Here is a 21,630-nt window from a genome sequence, read left to right as displayed (position 1 = left end):
CCTAAGAGAGAGAACTTAAATCTCAAGGCAATACTGTGTCCAAAAATGTGTATTTAGAAAGACAAGATCCTGTGGAATTAGTATATTATACACTAGATAAGGTGAGTGGTTTTCTTGTATTGAGGTCTCACTGTTTCTGGTTGGTTGGCTTTTGTTTTGTTTGTTTTGTTTTGTTCAAGTAGACAGAGCTCACAAGTCTTTGGCATCCATTCTAGGTTGTACACTCAAGAGTCATAACTGGAAACAGTCAGCTAGCCCCCTTCCCCCACCCAAGGTGGTGTATAAAAGGGTCAAGAAAAGGATGGAAACAAACTATTGGGTGAATAATTCGTTGTTTGTTTTTTTTTCTTTTTGGGGTTTGTTTGTTTTTGGCCTGATTTTAAAAACTCATTTATTAGTGTAATCTCTCTCCAGTGATTGACTGCCATTTTCACAATAATGTCTGAACCACTCTGTAAAATATTCCACTAATGTGAGGGCATTTTAAGCTTTTGTTTATGATTTTTATATCCTCTTTCATCTAATACACTGTCCTGAGAGCTACTTTGAACATGTGTATTGTTGGCTTCAATTTCTGTTACCCTCTTTCATCCTTGCTCCTCTTCCCACCTTCTGGGAATGAAAGGAACTTGGGGGGCATTTTTTTTTTTTTCATTCTAGTCATTGATCCCTAGGCATCATTGTCTTACTTTATGATGAATCTATGACTTCTTGAACAAGAGGAGTGGAAAAAGTGAATTAAGATAATGAATGAAAACCTTCACCCACTGAAACATTTTCCAGTTGTGAGAGTCCCCTTCCTGAGTGTGTGGTCGCTTCCGTGTCACTGCTGTTGCCCTTTTTCCCTGACTCTGGTCAATTTGGTCTTTAGGCTCATGCCAGTCTCCCCGAGACAGTCTGCAGTCATCACCTTTTTGGGTGGATTTTATTTTGTTTTTTTAAATATTTAACATTGATGCATATTTGCTTGGGACAGAGCTTGTGTAATTTACCAATCGTATTGATTGTATGTGATTGTGCTCTGCAGAGGTATATTTAACAAGATAAAACTAACCTCAGTTTAAAAAGGAGCTCATGAGATTGGAGTCAGATTATAAACGATTTCATGAAATCACAGTTTTGGATCGTGAGAATTCATATCTCCTGTTGTTGTAAATGAGTGCTAGATGAAATACCATTTTTCAAAAGTTTTCTCCTCCCTCAGCACCCTGTTCTTTCTTGCCTGCCTCCACCACGTGTCCAGAAATGAAAATGTCCAGCCTTAAAGTGACAGTTGTTTTTTTAAATTGCAGACGTTTGTGAAATTTTACTTCTTCCAAGTGTTTCCAACTTTGAAAAAAAAAAAAAGTGAAGACAGATAATGGGTTGGAATTTCCCAAGCTGTGAATAATTCCTTAGTATTTGGCAAACTGTGAAATCTTATTTGAAGACGTCATTTCCTAAAAGTTCTTTTGGAATAGGGAAAAGAACCCTGTTTGAAGTGAACCGTTTTCTTCTCTTTTTTTAATCTGTTTCTAGTTCCAGTTTTTAAACAGCCTTCAAATCAAGTAAGGTGGGGAAAAAATAGGACGATGTTCAGGGCAGCAGAACTCTGGGTCTAAATAAGTGCATGTTCCACTTGTTGCAGGGTTTTGAGAGGATTCGGGCTGTCTTTCAATTTTATTATTTATGTGCATGTTGTTTATATCAAAGATGCCACATTTTGTTAAAATGCTATTTCTTTGTTACCTTGGAAACTGACTCAGCCTCATGTTGCTCCTAATTAGTGTTTAAGGTTCCCATGAGTTGCAGATAAAAGGATTATTCTAACAAGTAGAAGGAGGTAATTCACCTTTTGGTTTGTAAATATACATGAAAGTGTCTACAAGGTCTTTATCTGCTTTCTGTCAGCATTTATATTAAATGATAAACTAATGAGGAGAACTGTGTAGTCTCTTGTAAATGAGTCTGTGCCATGTTATTCTAATCGTGGGATTAATTTTTTACAACTTTCTTTAGGTGAAAAATAAAGAAATAGATAACGTGCACAACAAAACATACTTGTAGTAGCCAGTTTTTGCAGAGATCACAGGAATTAGTCCAGCCTTAAATACACTACTGTCCAAACTCTTTCATCTGTTACACAGTGATTGTACATCAGGACTAAAGGTAATGAGATCCTAGGGTAAGTGTTCAATGAGACCTAATGGCTAACAACGTAAGTCCTGGTTTTGATGGCTTCTCTTAAAATCAGGACCTTCTTTATGCTTAAGCAACATGGACTAGTTCTGGGTACCTTCGAAATGCACATAATTTTTCTCTTTCCATTCTTCTAAGTGTCCCCACCCATTAGTTATTCCTTGCAGTTAGAGGATAAATGTAGGTTTATTTTTTCTTAGAGGTCACTGGAAATATACATTAGTCAACAAACAACCCAATGGCATGAAGAAGTAAAAGGGAGAGGACTACCCTAGATTAAAAGAAACTTTAAAAATGCCAAAATCAAATGCAACATGGGGACTCGGTTTGGATTCTGATTCCAACAAACCAAATGTACAAATACATTTTTGATATAATTAGCAAAGTTTGATTTAAGTATTGGGTGTTAGATAATACTAGGAAATAACATGTCTGTTGAGTGTAATAATAGCAGTGTGATTATAGAAGCAAATGTCCATATTTTTAAAAGATGCATAACTGACGGTGGTTGGAGTTTCCTTTAAAATTACTAAATACTTTTAAAAGAAAAATACACATTACCAGTGAAAGTTATTTACTACCAACAGTTAGCAATTAGGTGTCCATTGGTACTGGATCTGACCTCAAGGGAAGGGGCCGGAGTTTAAAAAAAAAAAGCTCACAAGGTATGAAGGCTAGTGAGGACTGCAACCGTCCTTGAATGTTATAAAATCTCAGATGGGAATTCCACAACCAGACCTGCTGCCTTTACCACTTACCCGGGCCTACCTTGTTCACAAGCAATAGGCTACTTTCTGACCCCTTAGACTAAAACTTGCAGATGAATGAGTAGTTTTGTGTGTGCATTAGCATGTCAGTCCCAGTAACTAGCTAATCGGCAATAATTGATTAGTAAATCCCTCTGCTTTCCAACATGGTGGCTCATTTAGTTAATGGCTGCCACCCTTATTTGGGACACGTAAACACTTTTTTCACTTGTCAGTGAACACCCACTACACTATTTACTAAAGGAATTGTTTGAGTACTCCCTGTGTGGACAATACCATAAAGGACCAAGAGAAAGTACTGTCTGATCTCACAGAGCTTAGACTCCATTTACCGAACTTGACATGTATACAGTTTAAAAATAGGTAACAATCATTTCCAACACACTGGACAGAATTATCAAAGAATTATTCAACCACGATTGTTCCCAGACAAGCGAGATGCTGTGAGACCACAAAGAAGACCTCACTTTGCTGGTTGGGCAGCACAGTCTTCCCCGAGGAAGTTACGTTGAAGGTAAGACTTGAAGAATTGGGGGGGATGTTGGAGATAGAGACTCCTAGTCAGAGAAAACAAGACGTGTGAACTCTGAATGAAGAAAGAACCTGTGTTACGGAAACGAAGGTCACTGAGACGAGAGTAGAGGAAGGGGACAGTGGCTTGACTTGAGGCAGAGCCACGTCCTGGAGGCCTGTGGGCCAATGCCAAGGTGTTTGGATGTTAGTGAATGGAATCCTAGGAAGGGCTGTAAGGGGAATGAAGGAACAGATTTGTGCCTGTTGGTTCACATTTATTGGGTCGTTTGTCTAGCACTGCTTCGCAAGCCTAATTCGCAGGCAGTTCACCTGGGTCTCGGGGGAAAGCGGTTATTGTCCCAGCAGGGATGGAGTGGGGCCTGAGCTCTACCGCCCCCAGATTATGCCAGTGAGTAGTAAGGCTCTATGTGATAGGCCATTTTAGCAGAAAGATCCAGTTTGTGCTCATCAGACTTAAATTTTTATGAAATGAATAAGATGTGTGACATGCGGAATTAGCACTACCTGGAGACTACTTGAAAGAAAATGTGTAGGGCTGAGGGAGCGAGGTGACTCGGGGAAAATCTTACACCTGAAGCGTGGATCCTGAAAGGTGTAGAAGGGTTTGTGTGCTAAACAAGGTGGGGCGTGGCGACTGCAGTCTGGGAGCACACAGACCTTCATGAAAGCAGGTGGCCTTGTAATGGGACTCCAGGGAATTCGGGAAAGCTAGAAAACTTAGGCTGGCCCGGGTCTTGAAAAGCTTTGCGTATCATTGAGTCTTCTAGATTTGTCCTTTAGCAATTAAACACTGTAAAGATGTTAAGCCAGAGAGTGATGTGATTATTGTGATTTGAAATGGAACAGGGTCTGAGGCAGAGCCCAGCCATGACTCTGTTGCAGTGGACTCAGGAAACCGTGAGAGCCACACGGGACACTGGGGTTGAACAGGACAGAACTTCTAAGACGGTGTTTGATTGAGGCACAGCTTGAGAACAGGCCACCAGCGTGACTGGAATTACCAAACAGCCAAACGGGTGCCACCAAAGTCATCTGCTTCCTGTTCCTTTGACCAAGCACTATGTCTGCTCCTATAGCATTGGGTTAAAGGGGGGAAATTATCTTTACAGTATCAAAGCCCTTGAAAATACTCAGTTCCAATATTTAGTCTTCTCAGTTCATCATTGCCTTCCTCTCCTCCCAAGTCCAAAAATGTGCAGGTGATTGTGATCAAAAAGGTGCCCTCTGGTTTTCCTCAGTCGACACTTGTGCTTGTCACCTAACTGACTGGGCCTTTTCTTATCCTGACAACAAGCTAGGGAAGCTGATGAACTCCTGGGCCTCGGATGGGACTGGGGCCGCTTCTGCAGAGTGGGCGGGCCTATTTCTCTAACCGAGCAGCATCATTTGCTGGTTCGCTGAACTTTCCTATGGAAATTCACCTAAGACCAACTAAGAGGTGAGTCCTGGAGCTTGTTTCTGTTTGAAGTTAGAATAACTGGTGCCCAGGCGGCATCTGCTGGTTTGCAATGCTGACCACTGGGGAAGGGCCCGAAACCAGCCATGTGTCCTTCATTTCTGCCTCATCCCTCAAACGGACTCGGTCACATCTGCTAGAGCAGCCCTTGGCAGAGGTGAGAAGCAGGCGTCAGTCACATAACTGACCTGTACTGATCAAAACACAAACCCTTGGCCGTAGCTTTACTATGCGTTTCTCCCTGTTCCTTCTAGGCCTGTCCAACCCATCCCCTCTCCGGGAACTTTCTCCCAGGACCTTGGCCTCTGGGCTCTGTCTCCTCCCCTTGTCTCTCTATTTCTCTTTCACCACCTACAACTTCCTGAGCTAATGTGGAAGCGATGAGCTTTGACTCCATGCCACTCTCTTGCTCAGCCCCTCAGCAATACCCTTGCCCAGTGTTTCTGTTCTTGCAAGGGGTCAATTCCTGTGAATAAGTAAGCATGTTTTACTTTACTTGATCACTTTCCACTGGGGAAGAATTGAAAGTATTTTCCTGTTAACAAGTCAGCAAAATTACTCTGAACCTGGGTTTCTTCAAACACAAATATTTATTGGGTATCTGGTACATTCAAGACCCAGTAGCATGCGCACTGCACGTGTTCAGTAAATATTTGTTTTGATTTGGTTTCCCTAAAACCAAAACTGAACTTTCTAACAGTTGTGAGAATCGAAACAAATTCCAGTGAGAGGCTTTGAAAGTCTCACCTGAAAGCTGCCAAATGATAATGCAGGATTTATTTTGATAAACTTTATTTCACCTTAATTAAAATGTCACAACCAACCACCTAGTAAACTGGAAGCCGGGGAGAGTTACAGGCAACTCTGGTTTCTGTGTTAGATGTTTTGCCAAATTTCCATGGAAGTTAAGCTCTGAGTTACACAGTAACCACAGCAGGAGCTCAGCTCTGCTGTTTGCACCCCACCCAGGTCTTACTCTTGGATCCAAAGGAAAGAACAGAGTAGCCCGGATGTGAGGCAGTGGCAAGGACCAGCTGAATAACCTGCTCCTGGGGGCTGCAGCTGAGACTGGAGGCAGGGCTAGGGAGAGGGGGATTCTTGTTCTAGTACTGACCTCGACGTGTTAAAAAAGAGACAGGGTGATTGGATGCTATGTTCTTTCCTCTTCGTGGCTCCCCACACCTACCCTTAACACAGCAAAGCAAAGAGCTGTCCTGCCAGCTTCCACTCAGATGTGGGGAAGCCTTTTCAAAAACTACTATGTACTTGGTAAAAGTTCCGAAGTCTGCCTCCGCTTCCAGAAAGGGTTACCAGTTTCTATGACTTTGATTTAAACATACTTTTATATATTAAATATTTACAATGATTAAAACACTTTACAGAAGACTAATGACAGTGTGTGTGTGTGTGGGGGGGAAGACAGATGACTAGATAGATAGGTAGATAGGGAGTCACCCAGAGCCCTGCATACACGCTCTTTTCCTTTCCTCATCAAACCAACTAAGACGAATCAAGGGGAAGGGGACTCAGGTCATCAAAATCTAGACAGAGACAGGCAAGAACAGTTGTGAGCAGTGAGAACCAGAGACGAGGCTGGTGTGAAGGACCCCAGAAGAACAACTCAGAAGCACATTCGGAATGTGCATCAGAGAATGTTTTCTACTAAAATATGAGTAACCAAAGAAAAAGGTGGCAGTTCCTGGATTCATTTCTAGGCCCTGGATTTTGAGGGAATCATGGAAAAACTGGAAGAGACTATCCAGATGGTGGCATGTCATAAACCCTGCCCCAAGAAAAACAATTGGACAGGGAAGACATGGATGTTTTCTTCACAGCCATCACGTAGGAGCCCAAGACCTGTGACACAGGCAGACAAGGATTTGCATCTCAGCTTTGCCAGCTTTGTAATTTGGGGCAAGTTCTTAACCCTTGTGAACAGCCGTTTTCTCATCTCTAAACTGAGCAGAATAGCATCTTCCTGGTAGAGCTGACAAGAGAGTTATATAAGCTAATGCCTGTACAGCACTTAGCATGGATCCTGGCATGCAGTAAGTTAAAAAAACAAAAACAAAAAACATATATACATATGTGCGTGTGTCTCTGTATATGGGTTTATGTCCATTAGCTTGTTTATTTTCTGTTTCACTCACTAGAATATTTGCTACATAAAGGCAGGGACCACATGAAATTTACCATCCTATTCTCGGTGTCTAGAACAGACCTTGGCATATCAGGGTTCCATAAACATTGCTAACTAAATTAATTAATCTAAGTAGATCAAATGGCACTTGGGTTGTCAGACAGTAGACTTCCCTTTAATATTATGTGCTACTCAGAAGCTACTAGTTAATAATGGAAAAAAGAAACATCGCAGCATTTTTGTAGTATTTGGGTACCAGCTAACTTCTATACAACCATAGCCGTAGTCAAATTTATGTTCACGTCACAGTCTAATGAGGGCCTTCTGGGAGTACAGTCATTTAGCCACCAAGTTTGATGATGGATAAATTCTCCATGTTCTTCCAAGTCCTGAAGTCGTCTATCCTGAACATGGAGACAGAGCTTGGAGGACTGTAGGGGCCATTTTAGGAGACTCTGCTGGAAATGGCATACATCATGGCCACCAACACCCCATTGCCCAGAATGTAATCCTGTGTCCCCACCTAACTGTAGGGGAGGCTGGAAAGGAGAATTCAGCTGTGTTCCCAGGAGGAAATGTAACCATATGAACTCTATCACAGTAAACCCATGAATGATCTTTAATCCTTAAAAATCCCTGAGAGATCAATACTCTGTCCCCATTCAGAAATTTTAAAAATGTGACCCTGAGGGAGGTGCTGCACAACCAAGATCGCATAGCTAACGAGTATGTGACAAAGCCAGGGCTTCGGCTGGTGCCGTGACTTTCCCTGCCATTCTGGGATCAGAGCACCAATCGTTCTGATGAGGCGGACTTCCTCGTGATTTTGTCTCTGCTTACACATCAATGAAGAGTGCATATAGACCTTGGACTTAAATCTCTTTTAATGCCTTTGTTAACATACTGTGATTTTTCTGAATAGTTCAGTCCTAATCACTGTCTCCTCTGATCTTACCAATCAGTATTTTAAAATATAACAAAACTCTTTTTCACATGATATTTTATAGAATTCTGTAATAACTGTGTTCTTTTGTATATAAACATATATGTATAGTAAGAGCTTAAAATGGCACCTGTTATCATATTCAAAGATTTAAAGAATTTGACCTAAGCTAATAGAGGGAATAGTTAAATTATAGGCAATGGAGTATTATATTGCCATTAGAAAGTTTTTGCCAGGCAGGACACAGCTAAGCAGCTCTATTCCGCCTTCGGACACTGAACTGGGCTGGTCTCACTCACCTTTTCTCCTTTGTCACCAGCCAGGGGCTCAGCCTGCTTCTCATTCCTCTCTGGTGCTGCCTCCACCTCCGACATGCCCTGGAAGTCCCCTCTCCCCAGGCCTCTGAGGAATACAACACTGATCCCCTTCTGCTCATAAAGTCACGGCCTTTTTGAGGAGGGGGTAAATACATTGACATGTTCAAAAGTAGAAAATGGAATAAGGAGGTTCATATTGGCAAGTCTTCCTCCCACTCTGAGTGCCCACCCCTCAGCCCCACCATTCCCACTTTGTGATACAAAAGGTGACATACTAGAGACACTGCTCAGCAGCTTGCCTTTCCCCCATGAGTTATCCTGAAGCCCTTCCCTGGCAGCACACAGAGAGGAAACTCATCCTTTCTGACCAGGGCTCAGTTTTCCAGTGGGCGAGGTACCTTGGCTTATTGAACTGGTCTCCTGTAGATGTTGTTTCTAATCTTTTGCTGTCACAAATCAGGTTACAGCTGGTGATCGCATGCATACCCGCGCAGGTATCTGTAGGAGACATTCCTGAGGTGGGACTTCCAGCGCAAAGGGTAAATTCACTTGCAATGTTGGTACTGCCAGATTTCCCTTCGAAGGGTCATGGAGCATTCTGCAGCCCTGCAGCGATTCATCAGGGAGGCCTTTGCTACCACCCTTTCTAAAATGGTAACCTCCCCACCTTCCCCCATCACTTTCTATCCCCTTGCCCTGTTGTATGTTTCCCCATGGCCTCTATTAATACTGATTCATACACTGATTCTTTATGTGATCGTTGCATGTCTCCTCTGACTGGGGTCCCCAGCCCCTAGAACAATGCCCAGGTATTTACTGGACACAAGTGGTTGGACGGGAGAATTTTCAATTGTCTTTAATCTGGAGTGACAAGGAGCCTCTAGCATCCTCGGGTCCTTTAGGACAGGTCCTTGTAACTGTTCGCACTGCACATGGGAGTCCGTAAGGTGTCCAGGCTCTAAATCAGCCAAGAACTTACACACAGCTTCAGTCCAGATAGAGATTTCCTGTTTCGTGATTAGAGAACTCTCGAGAATTCCTATGACTGTACCAACTTCAAAGAGTCTCCACACAGAAAGTGCAGACGTACCCTGTGAACTATTGTAGCAATCCTGGTGATACTGTTTTTGGCTCTTTAGGAAGAGGAAAATATAAATAAATGGGCCCTTTATGTACATTAGTTTGAATTCATTTCACCTCCCCAATAACTAAAATAAGTAAAAAAAACAATGCACGCAAAAAAGGTAATTCGGTTTGTTTGCTTTCAAAGAGGTATTGCAGCAGTTGTATGATTTTACCGGCCCCACACACGGCCTCCTGACCCCCAGTCGAATTGTGTTAAGTGCCTCCCAACCAGCTCATCCACCTTAGAAATATCGCTGGCATGCACCCCAAGGATACTTGTGCTCTTGTGGCTCCTCCCGTCACTTCAGGGCTGAGCGGGGAAGGGCTCCATCTGCGGACCACAGGTGTAACCATCGTGTGTCCTGGTCTGGGTCACAGATGTGTTGACTCTTAGAAGCCTGAAAATAGCACTTTGTTCCAGAAAAATCCTCTTCTTCCCGCTCTGATTAGATACTATGGACTCTCTATCGCTTCTCCTAAAGAAACCTGTGAAAGAAAGGGTATTGCACTGAGCAGGTGGAAGGCTAGAACGTTCCAGACACTCAACTTGGCAAGTTATGTTCACCTATTTTCTACTCTGGGTTTGGGTAACCAGGAAAAAAAAAAATCCTGCACAGTTCTCCTCAGTCAGGCACTTTCTGACCTAATTTGAGTTTGTGAACACATTCTCCTTTTCCTTTTCTATGATAAAGATAAGGAAGAGATAGAGGGAGTACAGGTAAGAAAGGTGGGCCTTGCTTTCCCTGGGCCTGACTGAACTTTAAAACTTCTCTACTAATCAAACAACATGGGGCTCCACACTTTGCTTAACCCTGGGGCTGGTCATCAGCCTTTGACCTCAGTCCTCCCCTCCTCCCCTGCCTCTCCCCCACCTTCGCCTCTGGAACCTCAGTTAGATTGGGAGGAAAGAGCCAGTTTCCAGAGCGACTGCCTCAGACCACAGTGCCCAGCCCCGTGGAGGATTAGCAGCCATGTTTTCCAATGGGATAGGAACTGTAGCTGCTGGAAAAAGGTAAGAGGGGTGAGCTTCCCCTTTCCGTGCCCTCAGTGGGTCTTCTGACCTCTGAAGGACTCAGGAAGGTGACCTTGACACCTTCGAGGAGACCAAGCCCTCTCCCTGGTGGTTACAATCAAAGAACTTGTTTGGAGACGTCATTCCCAGCGCCCTCCCTCTCACCCGCCTTGGGGTCAGGCCTTTCCCTAAGCCACACCTTGGGTTCTTAGCTCAAGAAACGGGACGTCTTTCTTCCCTGTGTGAAGACACCACGCCAGCCCTCACAGTCCAGGAGACCCTCCAAGGGGAACTCCGGGGCTTGGTCTACATCTGAAATGAGGGCCAATTTTAAACTGTGAGGACCCCCTGACACCCTGTTTGCTCCTCCTTCCCCTCGGTTGCCCCCCACCTCCCACCCCAAGATCTCGGTGACCTGTGACTGACGAAAGGACTGCAGCCCTCTTCTCCCTCAACACGCCACCCATCACCTTGGTCTGGCTAGCTGTAGGAAGCTACAAGTGAGGCTAGGGCTCGGTCACCTTGGTTTTGCTTTGTGCTTAACAGAGCTCCCAGGGCCCTCTACTTGTATTTCCAAATGTAGCTGAGGGACAAGATGGGAAAGAGTAGGCAGCAAGAGGGAGACATGAATGACAAGATTCTGTCTCTGCTTCTTCACGCCGCCTTCCACAGCTCCCTCGGTGCCTCCACTTCTCTCCCACTCGAGGCCTGTGTTCTTCAAACGGCTACAGAGTTGGCTTCAGCTCACACACGAAGCCAAGTCCCCCAGCTCCCGCCAGCGAGTCCCACACTGGCCCAGCAGGCCTCCTCAGCTAATCCTTTCTGCACTGCATGCCTGTCTTTTTCTGCCAGGGGAAGACTGAGAAGGCTTGCTCCTCACACACACACTCCCTTCCCTAGACGGAGGGACCCACGTCAGCCACAGGAAGCCCCTGCCCCCAATCCCCGCACCCGTCTTAGCTACGGAATACCACAAGTGTTTTCTCTCTTGGTTTGCTTACTTGGGTGTCACAATTCTCCTAATTTACCAATCTCATGATCTCATTTTTTAAAAAGTGAAATTAGTTTCATTTACTTTTAGTGAACCCATGCTGGAAGCTATTACAATTTCCAGGCCACAGAAAAGGATGAGGCCTGAACTAAGGCAGTGAGAGGGCAAGGAAACAGAATCGATCAAATCTAGGGTCTGACTAAATGAGGTGAGGGAGGAAGCAGGGTGCATGAGGGGCCCATCTGCTGAGTTGGAGGACATGGAAAGAGAAACAGGTATGTGGGGAAATTGGCAAGTTCAGCTTGGCCGTATTTCATTAAGGAATGTGTAGGACGTCCAGGTGGAATTGTGCAGCCAACAATCAGTCTGGAGCTCAGCGGAAGGCTGGGGCTGGAGCTACTGTTATGAGGTCCTCCCCACACAGATAGCACCTCTGCCCCATTCATTCCTTCTCACCCCTCTTGTATCTGAAATCTCTCCGCAGTATCAATCGAAATCCTTCCAACCCGAACACCCAGGGTAAAGTCCATCCATTTCTGAGGCCTCCCTAGGCAGCTCTGTAAACAGCTCCTCCTACAACCCTCACTCTTCACTGGGCACTGTTTTTCATGTGCGCACATCCCATGTCACAGCTGGAGGCTTTGCATTCTTTCTCCCAGCATGGGGCGTCAGGCACACATACTTGAATAAGCATCAGTTGCTTCAATAGTTGATTCTAATTTCGACATGACTATGTCCAGGCAAATGGAACTATCCACTGACTAGGAATCCAGGACTGGACTCATCCTGGGCTCTGTACAAAGTACTAGGTCACACCGGGTGGGCTGGCATCCTAAGCTTTCCTAGGCCAAGTCTGGGCTGGGCAGTGGGGATAGGGGGTCTCCCAGCCTAGCTTAACTCAGCTTTTTGTCCCCCTATAGGAGGGTATGTCTTCTTTCCTTGCTGCTCATTGGTCTCTGGGGCTGTGTGACCTGTCACTGGAGCCCCATAGAGGACATCTGCACTGCCAAGCCTCGGGACATTCCTGTGAATCCCATGTGCATTTACCGCTCCTCAGAGAAAAAGGCAACTGAGGACGAGGGCTCAGACCAGAAAATCCCTGAGGCCACCAACCGGCGGGTCTGGGAACTGTCCAAGGCCAATTCCAACTTTGCCACCACCTTCTATCAGCACCTGGCAGACTCCAAGAATGACAATGACAACATTTTCTTGTCACCCTTGAGCATCTCCACAGCTTTTGCAATGACCAAGCTGGGTGCCTGTAACAACACCCTCAAACAGCTGATGGAGGTACAGTCCACAGTCCTTCTGCCCAGCGTCCTTACTATGTATGGGCCTGGAGCCCTTTAGAGACCTTAGGTCATATCCCAGTCTCCTTGTGTTTCTTTTTCCCTTTCTCCTTCCTACCCTTTATTCTTTTATCCATGTATTCATTTAGAAAGCATGAGCAGAACATTTATGATGTGCCAGTCACTGTACTTGAAGGAGGTCACACCAGAGGTGGCACTCGGTCTGGGGCTGACTGCACCGTGCTCACCACATTAGCCCGGATGCCCCACCAGACCCACCAGCATTTTCTTTTGGCTTCTACAGGTTTTCAAATTTGATACCATCTCCGAGAAAACATCTGATCAGATCCACTTTTTCTTTGCCAAACTGAACTGCCGACTCTATCGAAAAGCCAACAAATCCTCCCAGTTGGTATCAGCCAACCGCCTTTTTGGAGACAAATCCCTTACCTTCAATGAGACCTACCAGGACATCAGTGAGGTGGTGTATGGAGCCAAGCTCCAGCCCCTGGACTTCAAGGTGAGTTGCAGACGTCATCCCTGACCTCAGAATTCTTCCTTTCCACTTAGAGATTGAGGAGCTAGAGAAGCAGGATCCAAATTAACACTGCTATGCAAGTGAAAGGCAGGTGTCGGGGTGACTATAAGGCAGATCCCCGGGAATACTTACTCTGGCTGGAAACCAGAAAAGTCAGTGGTATCTATGGATTGGTGTGGCTGCTCCGAAAAAGTTGTCCAAGTAATAAGTTCCTCACATACATACCAAAAGATATTCTGGAGATTCCCGTCCTACAAGATACCTTATTTAATTCCATTTTTAAAGGTTACCATGGTCAAATAAAATTGGTGCATGGTTTGTGTTATTTTCTCCTCTTGGAGATCCATGAAGCACCTGAACCTGTTAAGTATTCTGAAGGGTCCTGGAATAAAGGAGTCTATTGACTTGGAGTCTATTGATTGGAATAAAGGAGTCAGAAAAATTTCTCAAACATTTTTGACCACATGGGCATTCCTCCTGCCCCCTGCCCACCCCATCACTCATTAGCTTCCCATAGAGCATGTTTGGAAACCTAAACTGTTGTGAATTCACGTCTCTATACTAGGTATGCGAGGTTTCCCCAATCTGGGTTAGAGTGATGGCTTAACCAAACGGGTGCAAGGGCAGAGGGAGGATGAATAAAATAAAATGCTGCATGGGGAAATAGAGAAGACGACTGAATAGCACAGGTGAATAGGTTTGTTTCCTGTTCTCCTCAGGAAAATGCAGAGTCGTCCAGAGTGACCATCAACCAATGGATATCCAATAAGACGGAAGGGCGTATCACTGATGTCATTCCCCCGGATGCTATCAACGAGCTCACCGTCCTGGTGTTGGTCAATACCATTTACTTCAAGGTACTGCTCAGAGTGGTCCTACAGAGACCCCAGGGGGACTTCTCGCCCTCCAGCTCCCCGTCTTTCACTCCATCGGGCACGTGTAGGTAGATCACTTCTGAAAAATGGTACATGCATGGTCTGGGCATAAATACAAATTTGCTAAGAGTCTAGAACCATGCCTAGGGCTGTGGCTGCTGGGCTGAGGTCCAGGGGGTGCTACCGTGTTTCCCCGAAAATAAGACCTAGCCAGACCATCAGCTCTAATGCTCTTTTGGAGCAAAAATTTATATTAAAGTAAGGCTGGGTCTTATATTAAGACTGGGTCTTTATAGTAATTAATATAACATAACGTAACATAACATAACAACGTAAGACTGGGTCTTATATTAATTTTTGCTCCGAAAGATGCATTAGGGCTGATGGTCCAGCTAAGTCTTATTTTCAGGGAAACACAGTAGTAATGCCTCTGGGCCCAAGGCAGTGTCCAGCCTCGCAACCCAGCATGCCCTGCAGCAAGGCATGAGCAGTGATGAATTCTCATCATCTCTATGTGACAATTCTGCTGTCCAGTTAACTCCATTTTGAAATCTGGAACAAGATGACTGAGTCTATCAACAACCCTCAGCGATGAGATTTTCTCCATCCCCTGGAGCAGCTTCTGCAGTGACTCAAAGTTCCCCTTGCCTGAAGCTTCCGAACCCCCAGGTTCCAGGCTAACCTCAAACATTGCAGGGACCTTGTGATTTGATCATGCAGATGGCCTTGTCTTTCTCAGAGTCAAGAATTCTAAAGACTGTTCCAAGTTGATTACAATCAGGAAGGAAGATGAGGGAGAGGGTGCAGGGAACACACAGCTCACGGACACTCGGGTTAAGGCAGGCGGAATGGTGGCACATTTGCCCCTCCGGGATCGTGCTCCATATGCAGTCCCCCCACCCCCTCAGGACCCAGGAGGTTAGCCAGTCACTGCTGTGGCCAACCACTCTGCCATTCGGGGTGTTCCTCTCCCCAACAGTGGAGGTAGGCTGTGTTTCCACCATGTGCATCGCCCTTTACAGTTTACGGAACACTTTGCCATTTATTATTATTTATTATTTGCCATTTATTATTAGCCCTCCTGATCTTCCTAACGTCACAAAGGAGACCTTGGGCCCCTCCAACAGGTTACTTAGTTTAAATCCAGACTCTTCCATTTCTGCGTGAACTTGGACTAGTTACCTGAGACGTTTCTATGCCCCACTTTCTGCATTTATAAAGTGGTGATAATTAATAACACAGCTACTGAGGGGAATGACTAAGCTAACGCAGGGAGAATGCTCAGAGCGGTGCCTGGCACAGTAAACGCCCTACAAATACGGGCAACCACCAGCTCCTAACTTTACAGATGAAGATCCCCCCTCTCAAAGCGTTCAAAGACTTGTCCCCAAATCAAAGAGCCAGAAGATGACAAGGAATGGAAATGACAATAACCGAAATTCAAAGGAGTGTCTCTACCCCTCCCTCTCTAAACAGGAACTTGGCCCTGGGTTATTCTCTGTGTGTGGCCTGTATTCACGGGGCAGAGCCCAGCGTTTTGGAGGACAGCCTTGGAGGAAGAAGCTGATGGGAGGCAAAAAGCAAGAGGCAATTAGATTTCAACTCAAGAAGTGACTTGTGAAGAGGCCAATAGGTTGTCCTTGGTTTCGGTTTTAGTTTTTCTCGTTATACAAGCAAATAGTCACTGCTAAAAAGCTGGGAAATACCGGAAAGGTCACAGAAAGAAAACTCTCAGGATTCCACCACTCAGACACAGTCACGGCTCACCTTTGCACGCATATCCCTCTAGTCTCTTTTCCTGATAATTCTATTTACCGGTTAACGTAATAAAAGAATGTGAACACGCTCATGTCCATCTTCTCCTAGGGATGGTTTTGTGATTCTCCCACCTGCTGTTTTCCTCCAGGGCCTGTGGAAGTCGAAGTTCAGCCCTGAGAACACAAGGAAGGAACTTTTCTATAAGGCTGATGGGGAGTCGTGCTCGACATCCATGATGTTCCAGGAAGGCAAGTTTCGCTACCGGCGCGTGGCGGAAGGTACCCAGGTGCTCGAGTTGCCCTTCAAGGGTGACGACATCACCATGGTGCTCATCCTGCCCAAGGCGGACAAGAGCCTGGCTAAGGTGGAGCAGGAGCTGACGCCGGAGGTGCTGCAGGAGTGGCTGGACGAGCTGGCGGAGACGTTGCTGGTGGTCCACATGCCGCGCTTCCGCATCGAGGACAGCTTCAGCGTGAAGGACCAGCTGCAAGACATGGGCCTGGCGGACCTGTTTGACCCCGACAAGGCCAAGCTCCCGGGTTAGTAGAGGAAGGCCTTCCCTCCTCTCTCTGCCCCCACGGCGGTCTGACCAAAGGTGGAAGAGTCGGAGGAAGGAAAAAAGAGCAACCAGTCAGGACCCCTGGCTGCTAAGCCCAGTTTTACTGCTAACTCAGGGAAATCTCTCTTCCTTTCGAGGTTTCTGTTTTCTCTTCTGGGAAAGGGGGAGTTAGCTCTTGAATCTCCCTGGGCTCTGCTAGCATGGGAACCCTTTGAGTCTGTCACTTATAGAGGAGATGGGACCTGGTAGAGAAGAACTTGAAAAAGCGTCGGAATTCACAGTACAGACAGACAGAATTAAGAAGAGCTGGGGACGTCTGGGTCCCACAAGGTAGTCATAGCTGACATTTAGTAGCCCCGCACCTAATCTTCCAAAGGGCTTGTGTGTTTTCCTTATGGTCACTTAGACAGATACAGCCAAACTCTTCCCAGTTGTGATGCTTCAGTAATGGTGTTCAGTTGGCTTGGTTCTTCCAACCCACCATCCTTTAAAAATATAAACTAAAATATCTCTTTTTTAACAAGAACTTGACAGTGTTAAGTAATTGGATTTACCTTTAACGGGCTGTCCCTTAAGCTGGGTCTGAAAACCAATCCCGCTCTTAAAAAATGTTGCCAGACTGGAAAGAAAGACGTTCCTACTTGGTGGAGTAAGTTTTTCTTTAAGAACAGAATCCCCTGACCCCCCACTCCCACCTAAGAGCTGAAGTATGAGATTAATTCCCAGGAGCCAGGCTGAATAAGCCCAAAGTACTTTATTGTTTTTAACACGTAATTGTATCGGGGGTATAGTTAGGTGAGGGTCCAGGATTTCTTCCAGTTTTTCGAAAAAGCCCGAAGGACCTCTAAACTCAACCTGAATTCCCTCCTGCGGGTTGAAGCCCACCTCACCGAGTCTTCTCTGGCTTTCCCTCTAGGTATTGTTGCAGGAGGCCGGGACGACCTCTATGTGTCAGATGCATTCCATAAGGCATTTCTTGAGGTGAGTATCCCTCCTTTGGCTCTTTCTTCTTCGGCTGCCTTTTTATTCCCATCCTGCTTTATTTTATTATTCATACATTGATAATCTCATGTGATTTGTCACTTGGGAGTTCTTGCTCTATTCATTCTCATGGTATAGACAGCAGATGCGTGGACAGTAGGAGACAACTGTGGAAAGGCCATGTGTCCAGTGTCCCGGCCCCAAAGCTGTAGCCCACTCCTCGGTGAGGCCTGCTACAATACGGCCGGGCCCTGAAGCCCTCGGGGTCGAATTGGTCCCCTCTTCCTCCCACTACCGCTCCCGAAGCAGGTCAAACAGGCACACAAACAGTCAGGGGAAGGTGACACAGGAAAAGGAGCCAGCAAAGTCCCCTTAGAAGGCATTCAGAGGAAGAGAATCAGGAGAGTACGAGCCTTTGGGAACCCAGGGAGAAGTTTTAAGATGGTGGAAAGCATCTATTAAGGAGATTGAAATGTTGTGACCATAGCTTACTTCTCCCTGAGGAATCTGGACAGGATAGTGGAGGCACGTGCCGAATTACATGGTTGGAGAGCAAATGGACGGTAAGGATCCCCTGGTGAGTGGGGATCATGTCCTGAATTGGGCTCCAGAGAACGACAGCTCTAGATTATCCTGCAGATAACAGAAAGTTAGGTGGTGAAATCAGTGTATGCCCTCTTCTTGGGAAATTAACAAGAAGTAATGCACACTGGCACGTTGAAGTCTGAGAAGTTCCACAGTGAAGAAAGCACTTCAATATTTATTGTTAACCTGGTATTGCTCCAACTAGGGTGCCATGGACCCTTTACTACAGTAACAGCTGTGTAAAGCCTGCAGAACTTCCGGTTCTCAAACAAATACCAGTAGCATTGGTTACTTGGGGGCTTGACTCTTGTCGAGTCCAGGATGAGGCCGGAGAATCTAGATATATTTTCTTTTTCTTTTTTTTTTTATATGGAACGCTTCACGAATTTGCGTGTCATCCTTGCGCAGGGGCCATGCTAATCTTCTCTGTATCGTTCCAATTTTAGTATATGTGCTGCCGAAGCGAGCACTAGATATATTTTCAAAGCTCCTCCAGTGGTTTTTCATGCACAAGCAGGTTGTGTAGACTGTTCCTTGGGGAACCAGGCTCTGGGAGAAATGAGATGGGCCCATGTTAGAAAAGGTCACAGGGTTGAGGAAATCACAAAGGAGGAAGGCTGTGGTCAGAAAGAATGGTTCCAAAGCCCGGCGCCAATAAATATAGTCACAGGGTCCAAGCTCGGTGGGAAATACGTAGTTAGGAGGAAAGCGGAGGTATCAAGGGAAAGGAGGACAAGATTAATTGTAATGGGAGTGAGAAAATGTGATAGCCTGAAAAAACAGGTTCTAGTCCGAGAGAAGGATAATGTATCCTTGTGCTGAGAAATGGCAGGTTTGCGGTGTAGCCACGGGACTGGTTTGCTTAGGTAGACTTGAAGGTAACGCTCATTGGGTTTGATGAGATGAAAGAAATGGGAGGTTAGGGTGTCTACTGGATCTCCTACTGAGGTATTTTAATTGTCTTGGTCAAATGATAGCAGGCGTTGGGGCTATGAGCTAGGTGCCAAAATCCTTAATGTGGATATATAACGCAGAGGACAGTCAACAGATGTCAGATCTGTAGGACAACAGCGAAAGGAGAGGGATGTAACTTAAGATACTGAGATCATAACAAGGGATCTTACATGTACTGAATTAATGGTTTCGGAAGTAAAAACAATACTACTGTCACCCTCTTCCACTTAGAAAGACTGCAAAGGAAGACGCGTACTCAGGGCATCAACTATGACTGAAAATCCTCTTCTCAGGACCCCAAATAGAAGTGGTCAACTCAGACATCCTGGAGGGTGTTGAGTTACTATTAGGGAGAAGCAAAGGTCTGGATTCATTTTATCCACCTGAGCCCACTACACAATGACACCAGGTTTCTCCGTGGCTCTTAGAACAAAGTTGTTTTCCTTGAAAACCTTGGGAACCCAAGACATAGGACCCCAACTGACTGTAGATCTCCTGGGAAGTCATTAAAAACCAGAATCTGATTTGAATAAAAGGATCCTAGTCTTATAAAAGCTCCAGTCTGCTCATAAATTTAGTCCTAGAATGATCATAAAATAGGTAGTAAGGGAAGATGGGGGAGGAGGGGCAGGAAGGAGAGAGTAAGAGCGAGAAGGAGGGAGAGCGCACCATCAACCAGCTCCACAAAGCTCAGGGGGCTGAAGTGCTTTCTTTCATTAAGAAGCAGGGACAGAGTTTTCGCGATATTCTGGGTCCCCAAGTACAATTTCCTGAAGGAGTGTCCCTCTAGACCCATGACGGTTCTGCTTATCAGCAAGTTCAAATACCACTGTCTCAGTCTATTACTCCAGGAAACACTCATCTCATGCAGCCAGAGCACCTGAGTGGCTGCTCGGGGTAGTTTTATCTGGGATGTTGATGCTCTGAAAGCGATACTATTTCAGCTACAGAGCTCTGATCTTGAGTCAAAATCTATTTTAGCATCAAGTACAAGATAATCCTCTTGTAACACCACGTCCGATGGTGCCAGCCAGAAATGTGACACCGTTGTATACATCCAGATTTCTGGTTCAGCAGTTATCTGAATGGAACTTATTATTCGAACACAAGTGCTTACATCAGTATTCATTGGATGGAAGAATGAGTAAAAGTAGGGTTCCGGAGGGAACCCGACCTGATCCAAATGTATCTTCTACTGGGGAACAAATAGCATTTTGAGGGACTGTTGTGTCTTTGGATGATCTGCCTGCATAACGCAGCAGTTTGTTTCCTGTCTGACCCGCAGGTAAATGAGGAAGGCAGTGAAGCAGCAGCTAGCACCGCCATCGTGATTGCTGGCCGTTCGCTGAACCCCAACAGGGTCACCTTCAAGGCCAACAGGCCCTTCCTGGTTCTTATCAGGGAAGTCGCTCTGAACACTATTATCTTCATGGGCAGAGTAGCCAACCCTTGTGTTAACTAAAGTGTTATTCTCTGCACCTCTTCTTATTTTGGTTTGTCAATAGAGGTAAAAATAAATATAATTACTCCCATCTCACAATATGAATGGACGTTGCCACCTGGAATGAAGACAAGGAAGGGAGAAACTCATGGTGATGCTACTGGCATTTGGTAAAACGATGCTTTCAATTGCTCTCGACCAGTGAGCACACGTGGGTCAAGAACGTGAAGGAGGGAGACATGTCACTGCATCGTCATGCGAGGGCCAGGGGGAGGCGCTTGAAATCTGGGTAGTCCTGTCACAGTAAAAGAATCCAACAATTTAAAACAAATTAATCTCTATGTACAGAAAAGACAGATTCAAATCTGAGTATTAAACCATTTAATTCTCAGACCACTCACATGCATAATGTTCTTTTACACAGTGTTAAAATAAAGAGGAAAATGTATTTTTATACAAACAGAATTTCAAGTATACATTAATAGACTTTTCAGGTTACTAACCAAGTTGCTAAGATTTCATTCACATTGTTCTTAAAGCTGTTCAACAAGAAAGCTTTTGCTAAGCTGCTTTAAATATGTTTATATAAACCCTTATCTTCACTCTTTCTCTGACTCTCCCTCCCCCAACCCCAGTCTCTGCCCACCCTCCTGCCCGCCCCCCTCCCCCGACACACAGGGCTGGGGCTCTAGGAGACATGCAACCCCCCCCCCCCCAAGAAGTATTGGCTTGTCATCAGGGGAAGGACAGAACCTCCAGGAGGAGAGGCCGAGAACACCTGTCAAATCAAGGGTGAGAACCAATCTGATACTTAAAAATAACATAAATCAGGCTCACATCTTATGTAGCTTTTGTGTTTTCATTGACTTTTTAACAACAACAAAAAACTCAGCCTCCCACAAAACAACCCAGAAGTTTCTGACAATTTGATAGCTGAGAAAATAAGTCTCAATATTGGGTATTTTCTTCAGTGAAACTTCTCAAATCAGAGTCGGCATTTTGAACTTTTTCATAAGGTTGTGTTTTTTTCCCCCGTTGGCAAAGTTTGGGGGCAGCTTAAAAATGGATGTTATTATTTGTGTGTTTACATCAAGGTGTTTGGTTAATTTCACAGGATCTGGCAAGAGTTCTCTCCCTCCTTACTCTCCTCCTGAAGTAATCTGGCTTTAGGGCCAGGAACAGCCACT

At 45.3% G+C, this 21,630-nt stretch overlaps 1 protein-coding gene and 1 non-coding gene across 2 annotated transcripts; one reads left to right on the top strand and one right to left on the bottom strand.

The window, feature by feature from the left end:
* The first annotated feature begins 10,327 nt into the window (after nt 1-10,327).
* On the top strand, nt 10,328-20,839 carry SERPINC1 (serpin family C member 1). Its single transcript, XM_033092729.1, has 7 exons — nt 10,328-10,472; nt 12,384-12,753; nt 13,057-13,272; nt 14,010-14,147; nt 16,072-16,462; nt 17,399-17,463; nt 20,288-20,839. Exons 1-7 carry the CDS (start codon nt 10,432-10,434, stop codon nt 20,462-20,464), a joined length of 1,398 nt encoding a protein of 465 aa, XP_032948620.1. The 5' UTR covers nt 10,328-10,431; the 3' UTR covers nt 20,465-20,839.
* On the bottom strand, nt 18,412-18,518 carry LOC117015481 (U6 spliceosomal RNA). The gene has a single exon (XR_004421720.1). It is a non-coding gene; the product is annotated as a U6 spliceosomal RNA (small nuclear RNA).
* Nucleotides 20,840-21,630: the final 791 nt, after the last annotated feature.

The sequence above is a fragment of the Rhinolophus ferrumequinum genome, chromosome 22, assembly GCF_004115265.2.
Source record: "Rhinolophus ferrumequinum isolate MPI-CBG mRhiFer1 chromosome 22, mRhiFer1_v1.p, whole genome shotgun sequence".
NCBI classification, from domain to species: Eukaryota; Metazoa; Chordata; class Mammalia; order Chiroptera; family Rhinolophidae; genus Rhinolophus; species Rhinolophus ferrumequinum.
This window is presented reverse-complemented; position numbering and strand designations above follow the sequence as displayed.

Excerpts from the sequence above, each read along its gene's own strand:
- SERPINC1 (XM_033092729.1), top strand. The coding sequence starts at position 10,432 with ATGTTTTCCAATGGGATAGGAACTGTAGCTGCTGGAAAAAG. Across the intron at positions 14,148-16,071 it reads TCAATACCATTTACTTCAAG|GGCCTGTGGAAGTCGAAGTT; the intron begins GTACTGCTCAGA and ends GTTTTCCTCCAG. Across the intron at positions 16,463-17,398 it reads CGACAAGGCCAAGCTCCCGG|GTATTGTTGCAGGAGGCCGG; the intron begins GTTAGTAGAGGA and ends CTTTCCCTCTAG.